Here is a 25,560-nt window from a genome sequence, read left to right as displayed (position 1 = left end):
ACCTTAGTGGAAATCCGGCTATGGAGTGATGACACCTTTCCCCTTAATGAAGCCTGCTCACCTGTCTATATCTTCTCAGAGGCAGGATAGGAGCGAACTTGGAGAAAGATGCGAGTTCAGGGTTAAGGCTAGGGAGGGTGGACAGCTTTAGAGGAAGGTTGGCCTGGTGGGCTAGTGAAAGGGAGAGGACAGTATAGGTAGCTGATGAGATGGTCTGCTTCTTAGTGACGAAGAAGTGCATGAACTCCCTGCACATTGCATGGGAAGGTATTAAGAAAGTTTGCAGTAGAGAAAAGGGAAAGGGTTATCCTTGCACTCCAGGATAGTCTTGGAATGTTGAGCAGTCTTAGCAAGTGAGAGTAGGACCCAATAGTGTTTTATGTAGTCCAGCCGGACCAGTTCTCAGCTACATCCATTTCAGCCTGCATCCCCTGGACTTAAGGGAGCAGAGATGAAGGCAGTACCTGAGTGAGTAATGGTTTTATTGGGGACTAGGGCATTGAAGTTGGAGGCGAAGATTCGTTTGAGCAAGTTGATACAGAAGTAGGTAGGGCTGGGGTGTGGAAGGGGAATGTGGGTGAACAGTGATGCAACGAAGTGATCAGAGATATGGCCTTATCTGTGATTGATTCTAAGGGATGAGCAAAAGCATGTGTGATAGAAAGATCAAGGAGATGACTGTGAGTATGGATTGGGGTGTTTACACGGAGGGAGAGATTTAGGCAGGATAAGAGGGCAGTGAATTCGAGAGAGAGCATAATGAGTTGAGATGGAGGTTGAAATCACAGAAGATGAGAAGTCGTTGGGTTCAGAGACTGAGGAAGGAAAGCAGTGAAGGTATCTCAGAAAATTTTTATCCTACTTGTTTGGGCCGTAGAGAAAAATGATTTTCAATGAGAGAGGATTGGAACAAGATGAAATGCTCAAAGGCGGAGAAAGTACCAAAGGAGTAGGAGGCCAGGCAAAGGCGTGAGCTGATGATAAGCACCACACTGCTGTCATACTGGTCTTGTCGGGGCAAGCTGTAGAAGATATAGATAGGTGAGCAGGCTTCATTAAGGGGAAGGGAGTCATCACCCAACAGCCAGGTTTCCATTAAGGTCATGATGTTGATGCAATCGTGGATGGCAAGAGCTTTCTTCACAAGTGAACGGATATTCTGGAGGGAGATGTGTAGAAGAGTGGTGAAAGCGGATGCACTGGCAGAGTCCACAGGGTCGGCAATGGGAGGGGTGAGTTGGACAGGAAGGAAAATGGCAAGATTAGCCCTCAAGTGGGTGCACTGGACAAGGTGGTTGTTGAGGGGTGGGGGAATTGGTGTTGCTGCTCAGAAATCAGCACCCAGTGCCTTGATGCAGTCTGTGACTCTTGTGGTATCCTCAGATGAGGAGCTGCAGGCTTACCTAAGAGGGAGTCACACCTGGGACAATGGAAAGAGCAAGAAGGTTGAAAAGCACTGAGCATTGGGATGGGGAATCCTGAAGGCAGAGTACCTGAGAGTGGAGTAAAGTTAAAAAGAAAGGGCATGAGTGGGAATAGCATTGATGTTCTGGTATCCAGTGCAGCAATCAAAATACACAAATGGTCTTGGAAAGCTCAAGTTACATTGGTCTGGTTAATTTTTATTCTAGCACAGTAAACTGATAATTGAATTTTAGTACTTGTCACTTGCAGCCACACCTCAAGGGCAACATATTTTGGCCCTGCATCAATTCTTTGTGTATCTTTAACATCTGGAGTATTCACTTTTCAAAATATTCAGAAAGAAACCTGTGTGGGTACAATTGATTCACAAGTCTGATGATTCACAGCTGCATGTGCACTTCTGTATGTAAGAAATTGCAATTTTCTGTAGATGGAGTGATAAAAATGTTTGCAGTGAAATTTTGTCATGCTTGAGTTGCCAGTAGAGTGGTTAACTAGTAAAAAGTAAAAGTATCGCTGTTGTGGTATAAGATATACTTTTGAACAAGAAAGAATTAGGGATTTTAAATTTAAAATCCCTGTTTATTCTGAATTGACTTAAAAACATGAAAGGGCAAGTTGTGAAAATGAATGGAGCATCATGACTCAACATTTTCTACCCCTTGCAGTCATGTGATCTCTTTGAAAAGGCAACAAATCCAGCGCCAGTAGGTGAAAAAGTACTTGGAAAATTCCTCTGAGTCCCTCAAGTGATCAAAACAAGACCAGGAGATCACTTGGGCTAGTGTTATCTATAAAGACACCTGCCTGCTTTATGCTGCGATCTTTGTCCCAGTTGAGAACCAGACCAACTCCCCCTTGAAGACACAGTCTGCACTTGCCACACCAGCCAGCAATGTACTCGAGGCTCATTACTCTTTGAGAAAATCAGAACGACTTAAGATCCAGTCCATCCTACTCTTCAATTTTGTGTCTCCAGAGCTCCCCAATTTGCAAAGCTGGAATAGTCAATCAATAGGAATGCTATACAGCTCTTTAAATTCTTTTATCGACATTTATCAGGCCATCACCAAGTCTAATTTGAATGTTCTGCACTGAACTGAAAAAATAAGTTTGAGTAATAGTGGGGCTTGAGCTGAAAATTATTAAATTATATATTTTATCTCCTGAAACCAGCAGAGAAAAGGAATGCATGATTTTCTTCATTTTTATATATTTACTCTGAAGTAAACAGACCCAGGTCTTTGAGCCTTTTTGAGTGGCTGAGGTTCATTATCAAAGAATCATTCTTAGAGCTCTCGTCTGGATCTTTTCTATTTCCACTGTGTTACCCACCGTGTCTGGTGGGGGGACTTAAACTCGTGCTGCAGGCTCGTTTTTTGGCTTAATCTTAATAGCCTTGCTTTTCTTAATGATGAAACAAATAACATCTTAATGATGTCAGCAAAATGACAGGTGTCTTCAATTAAAGCCATTTTGAGGGGAATGGAAGTTTAGCTAGCAGACAGCTGAGCCTTGCAAACCAGGAAAGTCCCTGCTTCATTTTCTAGTCACTATTGAGTAGCTGATTTCAATCAGCATGAAGGAACAGTTGACCTCAATGTTCCTGGGTGAGGGAGGGGGATGATTAGCCATGATTCTAATGATTGTCAGCCTGTATGGACTTTGGGTGCAGTCAACATTGGGCTTCGTGCCAGTGCTCCCCTCCTCTCTTTTCTGTCCCTGACCAAATCTTCCAGTTGGAATATCACGCAGACATGCTGTTGAAAAGTGCAACAATTTTTTGTTAGCTACTTGGAGGCACCAGTGTCTGTCAGTTAATATCCCACCAAGGAGCTTTATGGCTTTGGCATGAAGGAGAGAACATTGGCTTGGTGGAGGGAGGTGATGTTTCTTCAAGGATAAAGCACATAAGTTTTCTTTTGCATTGTTGGTTTGCACATCATACCACATTTTGTACTGGAAACAATGCATCATAAAGTTCATAACCTAGTTTATGAAGCAACATTCCCGATACAAAATGGAGCATGAAGGTTTCAATGACCTCAACTATTAACATCCAGTAGATTGAATCCTAGAGCTCATTCCATTTTACACCTGCACGCCTGTCTAATCATGATCGATTAATACAATATAATGACCAGTTTTCAATCAGTATAAATGTACATGCTTGTTATTTTTTTTGCTTTGCAGGAAATTTATTCCCATTAAAGTGTTCTACTATTTCAGTGATGTTGATATAGTCTCTGATGCATACTCTGTGGAAGGGGTAGGCCTGATGACTCGGACCTTTTTGCATTCCATGCTGCCTATGTTCTTAGGGGAAGAATTTATTTGAAGAAAATGGATTCTGCCTATACAACATTTCAAAGCCAATTAATGGAACAAATTGTAAGGTGTAGTGTTATAATACAGCTGATAAGATTTCAATGTTAAAAATAAATTTACTTATCCATCCTGTTTGTTAACAGAGAGATTGGAACCAGGCCCTAAGCACTGCAGTGGAATAAGAGTTCAAGCGGAGGCTCAGGGTTACACCACTCTTGTGGTTAGTTATAGTCACGGCCATGTGTACCTTACTGCCACCATCACTATTGTTGCATATGTGCCACTCAAAGTAAGTATTAACAATGAAAAGGTTTGTATTTAGGGTTGCTTTTTTCTTCCTGCATCTCACACCTGTTTCCATTATGTATAATTCTTTATAATTTAATGTTGGAGTCTATCCACAATTCACATGCATTTTAGTGTTGCCATTTGTGCAAAATTGTGCAATTTGCCTTTATTTATCACCTTTTAATATGGAGAAAAATTTCCTAGACAATTCAGAGGTGCTAGGAAAACTGTCATCCAGCCAAAGAGGAATTAGAAAAGATCATTTGAAAACTCTTAAGTTTTGTATTTAAGAAGGGCTGTAAAAGAGGAAAGGAGGTGAAGAGGGAGGTAATTTCAAAGTATAGAAGTTAGATGGCTCATGTATGGCTGCCAACATGAGGCTGTGGTCAGGAACACTACATTCAGGAGGAATTATGGAGCTGGAGCAGGTTAGAGATGGGGAAAGGTGAGGCCATGGAAAAATTTAACTAAAGAATTTTAAGGAACAGGAAGCCAAAGTACCTTAGCCAGATGATGAGCAAGTTAGTATTGCTACAAAATGGTTTTTGAGCAACAGAGTTTTGGGTGAGCTGAGGTTTATAAACGGTGGAAGATGGAGGCCTGGCCAAGAACGCATTGGACTAATTGAGTCTGGAGGTGGCCAAGCCATGTTTGAGGGTTTTATTATTTTTTTTGGAGACAACTGGGTTGCAGTGGGGCAGGTGACCACTGTTATGGAGTTGGAAGGAGGCAGTCTTTGTCAGGGCGAGGATATGGAATTGGAAATTTGGTTTGTCAATAAATCGGGTGCCAAGCTTCTGAACAATCTTGTTTAGCCTGAGATGGTGATCACACTTGGAGTTGATGTTGAAGAAATTTATGGTTTCTGCATATTTTTAAGACTCAGCAGAGTTTTGAGTAGCTTTCCAACCCATCTTGTCATAAGAGCGCTTTCAAAATTCATGTGCAGCTCAGTGAAGTGCTTTAGGATCTCTCTTTAGATCAATGTGCATTTAAATAGCATCTTTATTGTTGAAGAAAAGAATTTTCATTCTGCTTTCGGGTATGCCATCGCTTTGAGGATCACTGCTTGGTTATCACATGGATCTCTTAATTGCACAGTTGTAAGAGACTGATTAGTCAATGGTACAGCATGTGATATTGTATGGGCATCTATTGAAAGTAATAATATTACACATTTCAAATACCAGCTGCTGTTTTCATTCTCATGAAGTGGCATTCCAGAAAATAAAAAGGAAGAGGATACTGCCGAGGCAATTTTATCCCAACACATGTAGTACAAATGAGAAAGTTCTAATAAAAATAGTTCTTATGGTCAACAGTTGTTTGCTTTGTGAAAGTTATTTAAGTAGTTGATTTTATGGTAGATATTTGATTTTAGCTTACCTTTAACTTAGATAAGAAAAGGGACTTATGGGTATGTAATGTTATTCTGTAGACAAAAGGATGCATTATTACATTGAGAGAAATATATTTTTAATTACAGAACATTAAAGATTTATTTGAGCTATGAATTCAAGAAACTTCCAATTTTTTCTAGGTATTATAAATGTACAGAAATAATTGTGAAGCATGTAACATAATTGATCAATTTGGCTAATGTGTTAAATGATCTGTTATTACAGTTCTATAAATTGTATACTAAATTTAAAAATATTTGAATCCTCTTCATGTCAAAGCAAATGAGAGATGAGTTGTTGATTGTGATTACATGCGCATGCTTTGATAAACAGAATTGGAAGTGTTTTGTAACATTTTTTGGATTGTCTGAAAACATTACAGAGGGCAAAAGAACAATGGTTGCAAAATAGTAACTTGGGGCCCCAAAGAAAATTGAGAGAAATTGCCTTTGTCCTCCTTAATTAGAATCAACAGTTCTGAGCTTAAAATTCAGAGATATGGTAGTATGGAACAATCAGTTGGCACAGAGAGGTTTTGAGGAGTTCTAAGATTGACTGGCAAAATTGCTACAGGATAATTCGGTGCAAACCTTGCCAGGGAAAATTTGGCAATACATCACTTACCCTACTGAAATTGGTGGGGTAAATGAGAACTATTACTCAATTGTGTTCAAGCACTAGTTTCATTAAATAGCAACTCTTCCTTGCTCCAACAATAAAGTAAGGAATACAAATATTGTGGACAAACATTGCAACTTGTCATTTAATAATAACTGTGCATTAAAAGGATGGGACTGAGATGCAGAAAATTCATAAGTAAATGGCACAACAGGTTGGAGAGGCTGTCTAGCCTACTCCTGTTCCTTTTGTTCCTGTGACTCGCTACTTGAAATTTGATACATTGTTTTTCCCCCTTTCCCATGAAAATTAATCTCTAAAGCTGCAAGGTCCTAATGTACAAGTGATTGTCAAGTTATTTTCCACGAACACTTATATGAAATACTCATTATCATTCTAAATGATTAATGTCCAGTCCTCCTCGATTTGGACTGACTTTTGGTGATTGCCATATTTAGAAGCTACTCTGCTAGATTTACCTTTAATTTTGCCTTGATACTTGATATGTTTGTAGTTCTATGAATATGCAGATAAATGACCTGAAGCAAAATAGCCTTGTGTTTCCACAATGTGCTCTCCTAATAAGTGCTTGTCATAAACCATAGTTTTAAAACCAAAAATGCAAGAGTGTGAAGTTACAAAATGGAAATTTGGTTTGAGTTAGTGTTACTAATTTGCAGATAATACGTCATAGTTTTGAAGCAATGATAACCCATAACACGATTTTTATCTATATACTGTTTTTTATTTCAGGCTGTTGATCCAGTATCTGTTGCTTTGGTAACTTTGGGATCCTCAAAGGATATGCTGTTTGAGGGAGGGCCCAGGCCATGGGTCTTGGAGCCCTCAAAGTTTTTCACTGATCTTACAGCTGAAAATGAAGGAAGTATTGTTCTCCATCTGATTAGCTCCCCAGCGTTTAGAAATCAACCTAAACATGTGGTGAGAGCTACCTGTACAGCACTGGGAGAGCAGGTGAGAAACAACAACTTATTCTCTTTATCTTGTACCCCACTGAACTAGGTTTCTTTACAGCTCTTTCCAGGCATGCATGCTGAGACATTGTGCAATAATAACTTGACTAAATCAATTCTTCACGTACGGCAAATGGTGACTTCAGACTGTGCCAAGTAGATGATCTGTCGCAGCCTCCTTCTGAAGCCCCTAGCATTACAAATGCCAGTCTTCAGCCAAGCCATTAACTTGTTAGTATTAAGAAACTGCTGAAGACACTAGATACAACAAAGGTTATGGGTCTTGACTACATCTCTGCTGTAGTACTGCAGACTTGTGCTTTAGAACTAGCCATGTCTTTAACTAAGATGTTCCAGTCCAGATGCAATAATGTGGAAAATTGCCCAGGTATGTCCTGACCACAAAATCAATGAAGTGGTGGAAGGAGCCATTGACAGTGCTATCAAGTGGCATTTACTCAACAATAACCTGCTCACCAGTGCTCAGTTCCACCAGGACTACTCAGTTCCAGACCTCATTACAGCCTGGTCCAAACATGGATAAAAGAGCTGAATCCCAGAGGTGATTTGAGAGTGACCTCGCTTGACGTCAAAGCAGCTTTTGACCAAGTGTGGCATCAAGGGGTCCTAGAAAAATTGAAACCAATGAGAATTTGGGGGAAAACTCTTTACTGGTTGGAGTCATACCTAGCACAAAGGAAGATGGTGTGGTTGTTGGAGACCAATCATCTCAGCACCAGTATATTGCTGCAGGAGTTCATCAAGGGTCATGTCCTAGGCCCAACCATCTTCAGCTGCTTCATCAATAAGGTGAGATGTGGGGAGGTATGCTGATGACTGCATAGTGATTTGTACTATTGAGAATTCCTCAAACTGAAGTAGTCCGTGCCCACATGCAGCAAGACCTGGACAGAGTACTTGCTTGGGCTGATAATGCCTCACACTTGTGTGTTGAGAATGTCCTAGTGTACAGAGCAGTTGTCATCAACACACTCCTATACTGCAGTGAGACCTGGACTGTGTATCAATGACACATAAGAGTGCGCAAGACATTCCATCAGCAGTACCTCGGTTGCATCCTCCAGATTCAATGGGATGGCCATCAAACAAATGCTAGTGCCCTCCTTGAAGCCAGCTCCACAAGCATTGCGGCAAAACTCCTGCAAAATCAACTACAATGGACTGGACACTGTCCAGGTGGCCAAAATGTGTCTCCCCCACCCGGTCCTGTTTTCTCAACTCTCAAATGGTTTGTGTTCCAGGGAAGGACAAAAAAAAACCACTTCAAAGACACTCAGTTCTCCTTGAAGTATGGCAGCGATGGCAATAATGCATGGGAGGCGCTTGCTACTAATCTTTAAAAATGGTGACAACTTGTCCATCAAGCTGCATTATGCTTTGAGTCCAAACACCTTACTGCTGAGGCAGACTGGCAGCAGTGAAGAATAGAAAAGGGAGCAAATCCTGTATTCCAGATCCTCCAACCTCATGGGGCGTCCTGCCCCCGTATCCAAGATCTGCAGGTCAAGACTCAGCCTTTTAAATCACATGAGACCCAATGCAGAAACTCCCAACCCTGAGTAGAATTGGAGGACAGCCAATGGCAACGGTGGGATTGACCATCTCCAACAAGAGGCAATCTAACCATCTGCCCTTGAATTGTGTGGCAGTTACCATCACTGAATCCCCACCATCAACATCCTGGGGATCACACTTGGACAGAAACTTAACTGAACCAGCAATGCTGTGGCTACAAGTGCAGATCAGATGTTGGGAATTCTGTGGCGAGTTACTCAGCTCCTGAATCATCAAAGTCTGTCCACTATCTAGAAGCCACAATTCAGGAGAGTGATGGAGTACTCTGTACTTGCCTGGATGAGTGCAGCTTGACACAAGCCATGACAAAGCAGCCTGCTTGATTGGCACCCTGTCTACCACCTGAACATTCACTCCTTCCGCCAGCGCACAGTGGCGGCAGTGTTTATCATATAAAAATGCACTGCAGCAACTGCAAAGGCTCCTTCTTCAAAACCCGCAGTCTCTCCCACCTAGAAGAACAAGGGCAGCAGCACCTCTTAAATCATCTTCAGCCAAAATTGCTGTGTATATAAAGGGTTACAATGGTCGATTTAAATGAGAGGAGGCTCGAGTTGAGCAAAAACACCGGCATGGGCAAGTTAGGCCGAATGTCCTGTTTCTGTGCTGTATATTCTGTATAATTACATGTAAACCACCTGCAAATTCCCCCTGCAAGTGACACATCATACATCATTCTGATTTGGAAATATATCACTGCTGCTTTCACTGTGGGTGGGTCAGAATCCTGGGACTCCCTTCCTAACAGCACTGAGAGTGTACCTACATTGCGTGGACTGCAGTGGTTCTGGGAGGCAGCTTACCATCACCTTCTCAAGGGCATTTAGGCATAGGCATTAAATGCTGACTTTGCTGGTGATATTCACAATTGAATGAACAATTGAATTGAATGAACATAAAAAAAAACTTACTAGATACAAATTTAATAAGTTTTAATTTGTAATTTTGAGTTTTTGTGGCACTTGATTGAGAAAACCTATTGTCTTCCTCCTGAATGGAGTTTAATTGGCAGTTTTTTGCCTCAGCCTTGACATATTTGGGATGCTGTAATAACAGATTCATTAATTGATATTTAAACTACATATTATATGTATTTTCTTCTTCTTTAGGTTTTGGCTTTGACAGTAGGGAACAAGCCTAGTTTAAAAAATACCTTCCCTGCAGTGGAACCAGCTGTTGTCAAGTTTGTTTGTGCTCCTCCATCCAGGCTCACATTGGTTCCTGTATACCTGAATCCACAGCTGGACTTATGTCCTTTGCTTCAACAAAATAAACAAGTGGTAAGTCTTAATTTGTGTTATAGAATTCGAAAAATCACAGTTCTTAATGCAATTTATTTCTAAAATAGTTACCATGTTCAGATCATACTTTTTTAATGCAGCTGCTTCAAATATTTCAAGTCAATTGCTCTTAATCGGGAATTTTTCTTTTGACGTATGATCGTCAATGATTTCTATTTGTTTTTAAAAAGAAAATATTCAGAATATTTCTTCGTATTCTAATGGCACTGCTTCTCTTCTAGGTTCCTGTGTCAAACTATCGTAACCCAGTCCTTGACTTGGAAGCATATGACCAGCAAGGACGTAGATTTGACAACTTTTCTTCCCTTAGTATTATCTGGGAATCATCAAAACTTTCCCTAGCCAGCATCGAACTCAGTATGCCTATGCAAATGAATGAAAAAGATCACGGAAATGGACAAAAAAAGCAACATGGTATGGACATGGTTAAAAATCAGTTGGTATATATTGCAAAAATTGAATAATTTGCTTATTTGGACTATGCATTTTATATTTTAAATTAGGTTTGCAGACTGTACTGGTTCATCGTGAATCAGGGACTACTTCTATCACAGCAACTGCAACAGGCTATCAGCAAGAGCATCTCAATGCAGCTAAAGTTAAATCTAGGGTATGTCAACTATTAAAGTAAAAAGAATTAGTGCAGACTTGGGTAACTGAACTTGTTCAATTATGTTAAAGAACCGCTTAAATCCTAATACTGTATTGCTGAAAAAGAGACATATCGAAGCTTTTCATCTTGCACTCGTTAGGACACTTCAAGAATGCCAATATAAGGGGAAAACAACAACTTATACTGTCTGAGAAGAGAGTGCTGATGGTTGGCAAGTGGATTCTGATTAGTAGAGGCATTACCATAGAGAATTCACCAGTGATGGTGACTGACAGTTAACTGCCAAGCATTATTTCAAACTTAAAACCAGGCAGCTTGACCCTGATTGGTCAAGGCATTGCCCTGAGGAATGAGTCAGCGAATGGCTGTCACTTATTTTGTTTAGCTGAATACTGTATTGTGATAGTTTTAACTTCTAACTGGATAATAACGTAATTAAAAATGTATAATAAGTATTCTAACTTTTTTGGTATTCTTCTGTCACAGTATGATCCATTAATACCTGTATCTGCTACAATTGAATTGTTGCTTGTGGAAGATGTTAAAATCATCCCGGATAATATCACCATTTACAACCATCCTAACATTAAGGTAAAAATGTGTTACTTATTTAGTGGTACACAGCCAAATAAAATCTGTTTTACAAAATATGTTTATTACAATTAAGAGCTTTCATTCTTTCTGTCTAAAAGGCAGAGCTTTCACTCAAGGAAGGATCAGGATACTTTTTCATTAATACAAGTGCAACAAATCTAGCAAGGGTTGACTATCAGGAGGCCCAGTTCATTGCTCAGGTGAGTGAATCATTATCTGTATAATACTGTCAGGGGTGGGGGAGGTGGGAGGTTCCTGTATGTCCTTGGCTGTTTGCTTCCAGTAGAATTTATCTTCCCTGTAGTCTTGAAGCACTGGATAGCTGGAACACATGGTCGAATTGAGGTAAAAAGTTTCGTAGCTTTGAATGGTTAATTTAAGAATGTTATTGAGTTGCCCATGAACTAAAAATTCTGAGGTAAAAATCCCCTTTTAAAGATAGCATTCTGACCATTATAAAGCTCATGCAAAAATCTAGTTCAAAGTATTTGTTTAAAAAAAATGAAGCACCCTCTAAGCCAAATAATATCTCCATTAATGCCTTAGATTAATAGATTCCCAAAAGCTTCTCACTTTTAAAAATGTGGAATTGCACCACTCTTGCATTTCCAAGGCATGCAATAGTTTAGCTTAGGGTACTGCCTCTGAGGTGCACATGGCCAACAGCCACAGGTTCAGCCAGCAAGTCTCTGAATTTAATGCAACAGGAATTGTCACCTTTTTATTTTGTTCCTGAGTGATGAGATGCTAGCTGAGTCACAGTTACACTGCAAGCCTGGCTTTGAGTTCAAGCAAAGTGAGACAAGCTACAAACATGTAACTATTGAAAGGAGGTCTAGTTTTTTTTTATAGCTTTGTAGACCTGCTGTTAAATGTTGTCAGATCAGCAATACCTTTAACTTTGAACCAGCACCTCACACAGGATCAAGTAGCATGAAGCTACTAGCATGAAAATTAAAACTCAGACCACTGACATTGCAATATTCTGTAATATTTCCAAATGTACTTGGAAATTGGGGTGAGGAAAATTTTTCATGCTACTATATTATAAAGTAACGCCTCTGCAATTTAAAAAATTTATTCTTGTGCCGGGCGTTGCTGGCTAGGCCAGCATTTTTTGCCCATCCCTAACTGCCCTTGAGAAGGTGGTGGTGAGCCGCCGTCTTGAACTGCTGCAGTCTATGTAGTGGTCATGGTCATTGCCCTGTATTTATGTGGCACAAATGTTACTTGCCACTTGTCAGCCCAAGCCCGAGTGTTGTCCAGGTCTTGCTGCATATGGAGATGGACTGCATCAGTATCTGAGAACTCACGAATGGTGCTGAACATTGCACAAGCATCAGTGAACATCCCTGCTACTGATCTTCATTGATTAAGTAGCTGAAGATGGCTGGGCCTAGGACACTACCCTGAGGAACTCCTGCTGCAATGCCCTGGGACTGAACTGACTGACCTTCAATAACCAGAACCATCTTTCTTTGTGCCCTGTACGACTCCAACCAGCGAAGAGTTTTCGCCCTGATTCCCATTTACTCCAGTTTTGCTAGGGCTCCTTGATGACACACTCAGTCAAATGCTGCCTTGATGTCAAGGACAGTCACTCACCTCACCTTTGGAGCTCACCTTTTTTGTCCATGTTTGGACCAATGTTGCAATGAGATCAAAAATTGAGTGGACCTAGTGGAACCCAAATTAAACAACAATGAGCAGGTGATTCCTAAGTAAGTGCTGCTTGAAAGCACTGTTGACGACTCCTTTCTCCCTTCCATGTTTGTGATTGCAAATGCTTCAGCTTTCACATTTGCACTGATGTGCTGGGCTCCCCCTTTGTTGAGGATGAGAGATATTTGTTGAGCTGCCTCCACCAGTTAGTTATTTTATTGGCCACATGGCAAGACTGCAGAACTTAGATCTGATCTGTTGGTTGTGGAATCACTTGGCTCTGTCTGTTGCATGCTGCTTCCGCTCTTTGGCATGCAAGTAGGTCCTATTTTGTAGCTTCACTAGGTTGACACTTCATTTTTAGGTATGTCTGATGCTGCTTCTGACATGACTTCCTGCACTGGCTCAAAAGCAATCATTCAGCTGGATTTCGATCTGTGCATAAATTGTGTTCCAATGGTTTATGTTTTGCTACATATTCATTTAGTTACACTCCTTTTCATTCCCAGGTAATGAAAACTAGATTTTCATTTTTGGCCTAAAAATGGTTTTAATTTTAACCATTTATTCCACATTGGCAGTGCTACTATGTGGCATGGCCAAAAACCATACAAGAACTTGGCTGAGTCCTGGTCGGGCTGGAGCTTCCTGTGGCTTTGTTTGGGGCCAAAGCCTTCATGCCCCAAATAGGATCACAAACAGAGGTATAGGTGATAAGGGCAGGGACTCTATGGGAATTACCACATCTTCAGACGTAGAATCCAGTGTATGTTGGAGAAATAAACATGTCAAATTGATTGTCAGGGTGGTGGAGGGAGCTCCATGCCAAGACCATGGCTTGAACCCTCAGTGTTATGGCACAATCCAGAGGGGTCACCATGGTACAGGCTTGCTGATCACGCAAGCAGGACAAACAGCGACGGAAGAAATATCTTTTCTTTCTTCCCCCTGCCATCTTGACCACAAGCACCATATTTTGTTGTCTCCAAATGTGGCAAGGCACTGCAGGTGTACCCCTTTGATATGGACATTTGGATGGGCCCATGCAAGTAGGGTGACTTCTCACTAATCCTGCCTACTCTGACAAAGTTGGTAGTGCAGGTCACTGGTATTTGCAATGCCAGCATAACTAGTGGAATCATGCCCCCACATAGTTTCAGGCTGATGTGAGTTTCTAAAATTGTACAATCTATAAAATCATTTCATTTTTCTGCATTATACAGGTGCAGCCAATACATCCAGGAATTTTAACAGTTTTAGTCCATGATTTGTGTCTTGCTTTTTTGGGGCCTGCTAGAGCTCAAGTACATGTGTCTGACATACTGGAGGTGTACGTACGAGTTGTGGATAAGGTTAGTTGAACATTAATAACTTAATGGTTAAGTTTATTTTGGTTTCTATTTTTCTTAAGTGCAGATAGATAAACCATAAAAAGCTCAGTTGTGCATTAAGTTTTATAAATGAAGATACTAAAGATAAAAGCAAAGAAGTAAACTTCAATTTGTACAAGGTAATAGTTAGACAACAGTCAAGGTAACAGTTTCGGTAGCACATTATAGAAAGAACATTATTAAAGCCACAGAGACTAGAAAGTTTAGATTCAACAAGCTAATAGAGAAGAACAACTATAGTTATGAGGAGAAACATGTGATATAAGGATTAGCTCCACTGGAGCAGAGAAGGCTAAAAGGAGATTATATAGAGAATTTTGAAATTATGAAAAATTTTGATAGGGCCCATTCAGAAATAATTTTTTATCTGTTTGTGGATACAGCAATAGGTTCAGTTTTCAGCAGGTGAGGAAAGGCATGAGGAGAAACTTCTTCACATAAATGTCTTGTTTGAGCATAGGATATTTTACTACAGCAAATAGCTGAAACAGAAACCATTGCACCTTGTAAGAGAATCCAGTAAGAGAAAATTAGATTCATACTTTAAATGGAGGAACATTGAAGATTATGGGGAGAGAGTGGGGTTGTAGGATTAATGGGGAAAGAAATATACCAGATGCTAGAAACCTGAAATAAAAACAAAATGTTGGTAATACTCGGGCCAGGGAAATCTGGAAAAAGCTGGAGATGTAACAAGTTTTAAGTAAGTGCAAAGGCAGGGAAAGGAGGTGGAGGAAAAATAAAAGGGAAGGTCTTTGATAGCGTGGAAGGTGGGAGAGATGATGGCGCAAGGCAAAAGGAGATTGTAATGGGACAAGAAAAGAAACAAAAGATAGGCCTTGAGGAGGTATAAATGGGAATAGCAGAGTCAGAAAGTTCAACGACCTGCAATGTTAACTGTTTCACTCTCCACAGATGTTGCATGACCTGATGAGCATTTCCAGTGTTTCTGATATAGTAGGGATTAATGGATTGCTCTAGCAAATAGAGGCAGCAGTGGGGAAAATGGTCTCCCGTGTGATAATGTTTATACTTAAGTGTGTGAATGTGTTTTGCAGAATTAGAATGAAAATATTCTGACTGCATTTTACAAACTTCATAATATTCATAATTATCTCTGTAGAATTTAACATCTTTTTATAAAGTGCAGTCTTCTGCCTGATCTAAACACATTATCTAAACTTTCGTGAAAAATACAGTTTCCCCTTTCACCCTCTTGCTGTTAAAACTGTGATACCATGGTATTGAGCAGCTTCTCAAAGGAAGAGCAATAAATTTACAATTAATATGGAGCAAGAAATTAAAGAGCAGTTGTGTGAAGTGTAACAGGCTGTTGAGCAAAGAGATAATAGGGCTTGTTATAGCTATGAAAGTCAACCCAATGCTTAGCTGCAATGGAACGGCAAACATAGGCTGTATCAGAGAAAATATAAATCAAAGGAGGTGATATTGCTGCATAAGTCTGGCCTTATCTTAAGTATAAAAACAGAAAATGCTGAAACTGCTCATTAGGCCTGGCAGCATCTAGAGAGGGGAAGAGAAACAGAGTTAATGTTTCAGGTCATTAAGTTTCATAGGAAAGGTTATCGATCTGAAAGGTTAACTGCTTCTCTCTTCACAGATGCTGCCAGGCCTGCTGAGCATTTCCAGCATTTTCTGTATTTATTTTGGATTCCAGCAGCCACAGTGTTTTACTTCTTTTCTTGAGTATTCTGCACATTTGTGATCAACTTGTAAGGATATAATGGCTCTTGAGAACAAGCTAAGAGAATCCTAGGAATCAGAAGTTATGAGATGAAATTAATAATAATGTTGAGCTTAGTTTTACACAGTTTGATAGACTTGTGCAATAAGTCACCAGGAAAGCCTATCACTTCTAATGGCATATGTAACTTAAATTGTACTTGGTGTATCTAAGTCTTTAATGTGAAGTGTATTCATAATTTTTTCTTCCACAGGTGGAGATTGGTAACACGGTTAAAGCCTATGTGCGAGTACTGGATTATTCAAAAAAACCTTTCTTTTCTAAATATTTCCAATTCATGAATTTAAAGCTGAAAGCAGCCTCTCAAATACTTTCTTTAGAGTAAGTAACTTTTTTCTGTTTTGCAAGAATGATTAGCTCAATCCCTTTAACCTTAGATTAGATTCAGGGCTCTGCTGATGTCACTGTTGGGTTGCTAAGGCGCATTTTTCGTTCTTCATTGAAATGCTTGATTTGTCAGGGTTTGTTTCTTGAACATATATTTCCTGTTTTAGGCCACTTGAGGAAATCCTTGATGATTACACTGCAAGCTTTACAATTCAAGGTAAAGCAATAGGACAGACCAGTTTGACAGCAACTGTAACAAACAAGGATGGCAAAAAGCTAAGTTCTGCACCTCAGCAAGTAGAAGTAAGTTTGAGCATATTTCCTCCAGTCATACAAATAATTCAAAATGCCCAGTTACTACGTTGTTAAAAGCCGCAGAGATCGTGTCGCAAGATCATCAAAAGCTGATGTTGTAAATGTTAAAGATGAGGGAAGGATTTCTGGTGTCATCTCAGTCTTAAAATCAATGCAATTTGAATCTTAAATCAATTTCTTTTCATTCTGTAGGTATTTCATCCCTTTCGATTGATTCCAAGAAAAGTAACACTCATTGTGGGTGCAATGATGCAGGTACGTTGTGTCCAGGGCATGATTGTTTCTAACAATTTAAAAATTCTGTTGAAATACTGATTATCCATCTGTTGAAAGATGTTAAATTCAGTTTCCCAAACTCAACTCTGTGTTGACGGTACAGTATCAAAATATGATGCCTCATTTTTCTTAAAGAATATCAATTTTAATGTTGATGAATCTGTTGTTAAAATGACAACTAAAGATGGTTTCATGGCAATTTTTCTTCAAATTCTCTGAATGTTGGTGGTCTCTAAATTGGAATGTATCCATGTCAGATACAATACTTCATGCGCTCAAAACTGACCATAAAACTACAAGATGTTTACTCTTCATGCATTATTACTCTATCTATTGGATATTTAAAGAAAAAATCTGAGAATGCCCAGAACCAGTGTGCAGCCCAGTGCTAGTTTCAACAGCCAAAGGAAGGAATCACTGATATTTGACCTTCAGAAGATTTTCACATGCTCATAGCAAATAGTAAATAGCAGTAGAAAATACCTCTTTCCAGCATTTCTCATATGATTTTTGTATTGCAAAACTTGAAATTAACAAGATGAGAAAACTGCTCAGATTTTTATTTGTATCCAAGCCTTGAGAACAAAAATCTGTTGGATATTTGTACTTCATTTTGAGAGACAAAATGTTGAACATTAAAAGTATTTTTAATTAGAAATTTGAATGCTTTAACTAAGATGTTAATTTTAATCCATTACTGTGTAACAGATTACTTCTGAAGGAGGTCCTCAGCCACAGTCCAACATCTTGTTTACTATAAATGATCAAAACCTTGCTACAGTAAATAACATCGGGCATGTAAGAGGACTTGCAGTTGGAAATGGCAAAGTGACTGGCGTAGTTCAAGCTGTTGATGCTGAAAGTGGCAAAGTAGTGGTAATTTCTCAGGTAAGAGATGGGAAATCAAAATCTGGTGTGCCTTGAATGCATTTTACTTAAATTTTAAGAGTTTTTGTAGGCCTGCAACATTAGCTAAATTTTTTTAAAAAATACAGCATTTGAATTTGCATGTGTGATATCTTTTACTCCGAGGTACACAGGAGAATCCCTGTAAAAATTTATGCACCATATCATAGCATGTTAATTCAAAAATGTTTGAGGTTGTAGCTTCCCTAATTGTAAATGAAGAGCAGAAACCCTTGTTGTTGTGAATTTTTGAATGGATTTACTCTTTCAGGTTTTCTATTAATTTTATCCGATCACTTGTAATAGCCATGTAATAATTTTTCTATTTCGCCATGGTAACATCATTAGTCAAAGCAAGAATTAACTTTTTGTTCAAAACAGTTCATTATTATATCACAAGAAATTATCAGTAAGGATAGCTATGAGGCTAATATTCATTCATCCATCCACAAAGGCATTATGTTCCGATGTTTCAACATCTGCTTGTTCAATGGTTTTCAGTTCCACTATCTTGAAGTCCATTCCATCTGTTGATAACTCAGTGTGAAGAAACGTTTGCTGATATCAGTCTGAAATTTACTTTTCATTTGGAACTGTGCCCCCTTTGTATTATTCTTGCAATAGATTATATTTCATAGCTACTTCCTTATTCTTAACTATCATGTATATGTCTTCAAGACCATGTCATAAATGTTTCTCCAAATTTTCCTCATAATTCAGATCCTTTTCCACTAGGTATCAGTCTTATGGCTCTTCTCTGCTCTGCATCAATTGCCAAACTTTTCCCCTGTTTCTCAGCAGCCAGAAATGGACAGTACTTAGGGTGTAAAGACCAGATCACTGTGTTATTCAATAAAAAGCTCTTCCGACTTATAGTCTATTAATTTGATATGCACATAGTTGAACATGCAGAGTACCATATTTATATCCCTTAGGTCCTTTTCAACATATTGGTGATTTCGGCTTCATTCATTGAACACATGTCATCTATTTTTCTATCCATGCAACATTAAATTGCATTTGTTTGCCGACATACTTGTTTTATCAAAATCATTCTATATTTTATGAGCAGCCTTTTTGGATTCCGTTGCCCCTCATTTATTTATCAACTGTAAATTTGACTAATTTGCGTTGAGTTTTCAAATTTGTCATTCAGAATCAGGAGTACTTTCATTGATGAGCCTTGGGATGTGCCACTCGTTATTCCTCAACTCCCCTTGCTTTGAAACCCCTTCATTAATTCCTATTCCAACTTTCTGTTGTTTACTATGCTTCAGACAATTTCCTCGATCTCTACAGCTTTGAGGTTAATTAACTTTTCAAATGTATCTTGTCAAATGCCTTTTTGGCAATCTAGGCACTCCATTTAGGGTTTTCCAAAATACACTTGGGTATTCACTTTCTTAACCCAGTCTGCAATCTGTGCATCGATATCAGTTCACATTTTAAATGAGTTTTAAGTGTGATATAGACTGAACATATAATGAACCACTCAGTGGAGTGTAATTCCTATTACATGTGTCATGATTTATAATTACCTTGATTTTGTAGTTTGTGATTTGTCAAAGCTTTGTACCATTGAAACGTAAATCAGGGCACATGGCTTCTCATCATGTATTTAACTGCAGTGAATCTCCATTATCCACATTAGGATTATTCTCCTTTGATTGTCTAAGCATTTGTATTGTAGGACCTGCTGTTTGTTTGTTTCTATTTTTTATTTGTTCGTCATGAAGAAAACATACATTTATCAATTTGCATTAGTTACTGGAGGAAGATGATTCATTCTGGCAGTTAATGAAGCTATGTGCCATATTCCAAAATATGATTTTGGCCCTTTGGTAAAGATATATTGGCAAAAAAAAAATGGATGCAATTCACAATTGTTTTTACATTATCAGCTATGTAGCTGTACTTGACTGTTTTCAGGCCTTTTATCACAGGCTGCAACATATGGAGACATAATTTTCCATAAATCATAGGCTACTCATTTATAGCCCTGAAAAAATCAAAATATTGCAGATGCAGAAAGTTTAAAATATAAACAGAAAATGCTGGAGAAACCTGACAGGCAGCAGCTGTGGAAGGAGAAACAGAGTTAACGTTTCAGATTGATGACTTTTCATCAGAACTGGAAATAGTTAGAGACACGAGAGGTTTTCAGCATGTAGAGGCACGGACAGGCGGGATGGGAGGAAAAAATAAAAATGTAAGGGCTGTGAGAGAGTGGAAGATGGGAAAGGTTAAATGGTAAAAAGGGTAATGGTACAAGCCAAAAGGGGACGATAATAGAACAAGTAAAGAAACACATCATGGCAGTTTGCGTAAACAGATGCATAAATATATAAGCAGGAGTAGGCCATACAGCCCCTTAGCATGCTCTGCTATCCTGTACGATCATGGCAAAACTTCTAATCAGTTCTGCTTTCCCACCCTATCCCCATACTTCATGATTTCTTTAATGTCTGAAAATCTATTGAGCTCAGTCTTGAATATATTCATCAATTGAGCAGCCATAGCCTTCTGGGGTAGAAAATTCCAAAGATTCACAACTCTGAATTAAGTAATTTCTCCTTTTACTCCAAAATGGCCGACCCCTTGATTTTTATTTTGAAAGGTGATATGGGCAATAATGTGACTAGCTAAGGACCACTACAATCGTATTCAGTGCTGTATGCATTTGTATTTCCTGAATTATAAGTAAAACAAGGCCAAGATCAACTCATTTCGGTGTGCCTTAAGGGCTATGTGTACTGAACAGTTGAAATCCTTTTCCTGTAGTGCATTAATCTTTACTTCTTGTACTTTGCAGGAACACAACAGGGAAAACATAGTCTCAACAGGGCTATAAACAATTGCCTTATTATATGTACAGTTTTGTTCTAAATAAGTCCATTGCTGTACCAAAAGAAAAGGCTATACTTTCTGCAGCCTGGACTTCTCGTATGTACGCTATTGAAACTTCTGAAATTTTTCCTATTACCGTTGTACTTTGGATAACGGTTATTTTACCCTGCTTGACAAGGTGCATGATGCTTTGACAATTCCACCTATCTTAATGTTACTTTGCTTCCTGTTCATGCATAGTAATTCTTTCCAGGCCCTGCTTTAATATGTTGTCATTCAGTGTCTCATCCAGATGAATCAGCCAGCTCAAAACTTTGGTGCCTGTACATCCTTCAATATCCTACCTTGGTGGTCCTTTTTTAAGTAACTTTTTTCTATATTTAACTTTATAGAAGCACTTGTGTCAAGGGGCACCCTCTTGTCATCAAAGACCTGGCTTTTTACTTGTTGTTTTTATCCTTTCCTCACTCTGTTGTCAGTAAAGATCTGACCAGAGAATTGGTTGCTTGGCTTTCCTCGACCTTTTTGGATTTGACTGCTCTCAACAAATTCACCAAACTCGGACATTAACTGGCAACTGCAACATGTTTATACACGCTTCCATAGCCTGTTTTCTTGACTTCACCTATTCCGTACCTGATCCTCTTGCCCTAAACATAAACTGCTGGGATGTTTCTGAAGTGGAATAGAGTAGCACTGTTTTCCTTCATATTCCCAACTCTTACCCCAAGAACAACATAGTTAAATAAACTAACTATTTTGTGAATAGGCATCCATCTTGATTGTGGATCTTGATAGCTCTATTTACAATTACGCTTGGAACTAATCCAAGATTTCACTTCTAGAGTTAAATATAATGGATAACATTTGAGCTCACCCATTAATTTGTAACAGCATCCACCTGATAATCTTTATTATTAAGTTGGCATTATTGTCGGTGTTGATCTTGTGTCTTAAGATGCAGTTATTAAGTGCTCAAATGATGGCACACTTGCTACTGAGTCACAAGGTTGTGGGTTCAAGCCCCACTGCAGGACTAAGCTTGCAGTGCAGTAGTGACAGAGTACTGCATTATCAGAGGTGCTCTCTCTTGGATGAGATGATAAATTGAGGCCCTGCCTTCATGTTTGGATGTTTATAAAAGATCGCTTAAGCATTATTTAAGAAAGAGCTTGAGTGTTCAACCAGTGCTCTGGCTAACATTTATGTTGGTGGTAGTATATGTAAGTTGCCTGTTACCTTTGGCTATATAAACAACTGCACTTTAAAAGTAACTAACTGCCTGTATGCACTTTGGGGTGTCCTAAGGATATGAAAGATGTTATACAAATGTAAACCCTTTTTATCAGAACCAAATTAATGTAGACTTGAGCCCAAATCTATTGGCATTATAAAGATACACACTTTGACTCTGATTGTGATTGTCCATTTATTCTGCCATCTGTAAAAATTTCTGGAGCCCACCCAATACTGACATTTGCTGTCTGTGTTTCAGCATTGGGCCCTTCTTACAATGACTGCAGGAAAACCCAATTTAATTGGAAGTTACTTGCCCCAAATTTGAGTTGCCCCTTTAATTAGGGGATACTTTCCTAACCCTAGTAGAATAATCAGGCACCAACATCTTTCCTAAATTAGGGATATATGACTTATTCTAGGACAGAGAGGGAATTAGTGACCATCAGTCAGAAGAAAGGTGTCAGGCCGGTAGTCAGGAAATCCCCAGGGAGCATCTCGCTTGAGAACCGTTTTCCTGTGTTGGAAAATGGTGAGAGTGACGCTTCCTCTGGGGAGTGCAGCCACGCTCATGGCACTCTGAGTGGCTCAGCTGCAGGAGGGGAGGAAAAAGAGGGGAAGAGCAGTAGTGGTAGGAGACTCCATAGTAAGGGGAACAGACAGGCGTTTCTGCGGCCGTAGACGTGACTGCAGGATGGCATGTTTCCTACCTGGTGCCAGGGTCAAGGATGTTATTGAACGGCTGCAGGACATTCTAAGGGTGGGGGGGGTGCAAACAGATAGAGATTGTGGTACATATTGGTACCAACAACATAGGTAGAAAAAGGGATGAGGTCCTGCAAGCAGAATTTAGGGAGCTAGGAAACAGATTAAAAAACAGGACCTCGAAAGTAGTAATCTCTGGATTACTTTTGTTACTACACGCTAGTGAGTATAGAAATAGGAGGCTAGTCCAGATGAATGTGTGGCTGGAGCGATGGTGCAGGAAGGGAGGCCTTTAGATTTCTGGGACATTGGGACCATTTCTGGGGCGGTGGGCCCTCTACAAGGCGGATGGGTTGCATCTGAACTGGAATGGGACCAACATCCTTGTGGGGAGGTTTGCTAGTGCTGTTGGGGAGGGTTTAAACTAACTTGGGTGGGGTGGGATCCTGAGAGGAGATTCAGCGGGGGGAGATCCACAGCCAAAATCAGAAAAAAAACCAGTGAGCCTAGAAGGCATAGAAATTATAGGCCAGTTAAGGCACAAAGGAGTTTGGCAAGGTTGGATGGTATTTTAATGCAAGGAGTCTGACGAATAAGGCAGATGAGTTGAGGGCACAAATTAACAGATGAAGTATGATGCCATTGCTGTCACAGAGACATGGTTGAGAGAGGGGCAGGATTGGCAGCTTATATTCCAGGATATAGGGTCTTCAGGCAAGACAGGAAAGGAGGTAAAAGAGCAGGGGATATCGTAATATTGATCAAGGAATCAATTACAGCAGTTAGGGGGGGGTGACACCTTAGAAAACTCGTCAAATGAAGCCATATGGGTAGAAGTGAAAAACAAAAAAGGAGCAATCACATTGCTGGGAGTGTACTTTAGGCCCCCAAACAGAGTGAAATAGAAGAGCAGATATATAGGTAAATTTCAGAGAAGTATAAAAATAATAGGGTAGTAATAGTGGGGGATTTCAACTTCCCCAACATTAACTGGGTTAGTCACAGTGTGATAGGTTTAGAGGGAGCGGAATTCTTAAAATGCATCCAGGAGAGCTTTTTAAGCCAGTACATAGAAGGCCCTACAAGAGAGGTCCTGGACTTAATTTTAGGGAATGAAGCCAGGCAAGTGGTAGAGGTATCAGTGGGGGAGCATTTTGTAGATGGTGATCATAACTCCGTTAGATTCAATGTTGTTATGGAAAAGGACAAGGATGGGCCAGAAATCAGAGTTCTAAATTGGGGGAAGGCCAATTTTAATAAGATCAGATATGATTTGGCCAGAGTGGACTGGGGCAACTACTTTTAGGTAAATCTGCGTTAGAGCAGTGGGACTCATTCAAGAAGGAAATGGGGAGAGTACAAGCCTACATATTCCAGTGAAGACAAAGCGTGGGACCAACAAATCCAAGGAACCCTGGATGTCAAGGGATTTACAGGATTGGATAAAGAGAAAAAGGGAGGCTTATGGCAGATACCAAGGGCTCAAAACAGCGGAAGCCCTAGAGGAGTATAGAATGCGTAGGGGGGAAACTTAAAAAGGAAATTAGGAGAGCAAAAAGGGGGCATGAAAAAGCATTGGCAGGTAAAATAAAGGAAAATCCAAAGTTATTTTACAAGTACATTAAGAGTAAGAGGATAACTAGGTAAAGAGTAGGGCCCATTAAGGACCATAGTGGTAATTTGTGTGTGGAGCCAGAAGACAGAGGTAGGGTTTTAAATGAATACTTTGTACAGGTGTTCACAAGTGAGAAGGACGAAGTGGGTATGGAAATCGGGCAGAAGAACTGTGATATAATTAAAGAAATTAGCATAGAAAGGGAGGAGGTTCTAAGTGGCCTGGCAGGCTTAAAAGTATATAAATCTCCAGGCCCAGATGAAATGTCTCCCAGGCTGTTGAGTGAGGCAAGCGAGGAGATAGGGATGCTGGCATTAATTTTCAATACACCTCTGGCCACAGGAGAGGTGCCAGAGGACTGGAGGACAGTCAGTGTGGTACCGTTATTCAAGAAGGGATGAACCAGGAATCTACAGGCCAGTCAGTCTAACCTCAGTGGTGGGGAAACTATTGGAAGCAATTCTGAGGGACAGAATTAATCTACACTTGGAGAGGCAGGGATTAATCAAGGACAGTCAGCATGGTTTTGTTAAGGGGAGGTCATGTCTGACCAATTTGATTGAATTTTTCGAAGAGGTGATCAGGTGTGTAGATGAAGGCAATGCATTTGACGTAGTCTACTTGGACTTCAGCAAGGCTTTTAATAAGGTCCCACATGGGAGATTGATAACAAAGGTAAGAGCCCATGGGATCCAAGGCAATTTGGCAAATTGGATCCAGAATTGGCTGAGTGGCAGGAAGCAGAGGGTGATGGTCGAGGGGTGTTTTTGTGACTGGATGCCTGTGTCCACTGGGGTTCCACAGGGATCGGTGTTGGGCCCCTTGCTGTTTGTGGTATATATAAACAATTTAGACTTGGATGTAGGAGGGTTGATCAGTAGGTTCGCAGATGGCACGAAAATTGGTGGGGTGGTAAAAAGAGAGGAGGATAGCCTTAGATTACAGGAGGATATAGATGGGCTGGTCAGGTGGGCTGATCAGTGGCAAATGGAATTTAATCTGGATAAGTGTGAGGTGATGCACTTGGGCAGGACAAACAAGGCATGGAATACACAATGAATGGCAGGACCCTGGGAAGTACCGAGGATCAGAGGGACCTTGGTGTGCATGTCCACCGGTCCCTTAAGGTAGTGGGACAGGTAGATAAGGTGGTTAAGAAGGCATAGCGGATACTTGCCTCTATTAGCTGAGGCATAGAATATAAGAGCAGGGAGGTTATGCTGGAACTGTACAAAACGCTGGTTAGGCTACAGCTAGAGTATTGTATGCAGTTCTGGAATCCCGCATTATAGGAAGGATGTGATTGCACTAGAGAGAGTGCAGAGGATATTTACCAGGATGTTGCCTGGGCAGGAGAGTTTTTGTTATGAGGAGAGAT

The 25,560-nt window shown here is 39.9% G+C and overlaps 1 protein-coding gene across 2 annotated transcripts in view; it reads left to right on the top strand.

Moving 5' to 3' along the window:
• The window catches only part of nup210 (nucleoporin 210), a 103,215-nt gene that overhangs the window by 42,900 nt on the left and 34,755 nt on the right, over positions 1-25,560 (top strand). For both annotated transcript variants that reach the window (XM_078543460.1, XM_078543461.1), the window contains exons 14-25: positions 3,897-4,042; positions 6,813-7,034; positions 9,739-9,909; positions 10,152-10,344; positions 10,434-10,540; positions 11,030-11,134; positions 11,236-11,337; positions 14,023-14,151; positions 16,149-16,276; positions 16,450-16,585; positions 16,790-16,852; positions 17,582-17,761. In XM_078543460.1, coding sequence (XP_078399586.1) covers positions 3,897-4,042; positions 6,813-7,034; positions 9,739-9,909; positions 10,152-10,344; positions 10,434-10,540; positions 11,030-11,134; positions 11,236-11,337; positions 14,023-14,151; positions 16,149-16,276; positions 16,450-16,585; positions 16,790-16,852; positions 17,582-17,761 — 1,682 coding nt within the window. The remainder of the gene's footprint in view (positions 1-3,896; positions 4,043-6,812; positions 7,035-9,738; positions 9,910-10,151; positions 10,345-10,433; positions 10,541-11,029; positions 11,135-11,235; positions 11,338-14,022; positions 14,152-16,148; positions 16,277-16,449; positions 16,586-16,789; positions 16,853-17,581; positions 17,762-25,560) is intronic.

Source organism: Cetorhinus maximus, chromosome 6, assembly GCF_964194155.1.
Source record: "Cetorhinus maximus chromosome 6, sCetMax3.hap1.1, whole genome shotgun sequence".
In the NCBI taxonomy this organism is placed as follows: Eukaryota; Metazoa; Chordata; class Chondrichthyes; order Lamniformes; family Cetorhinidae; genus Cetorhinus; species Cetorhinus maximus.
This window is presented reverse-complemented; position numbering and strand designations above follow the sequence as displayed.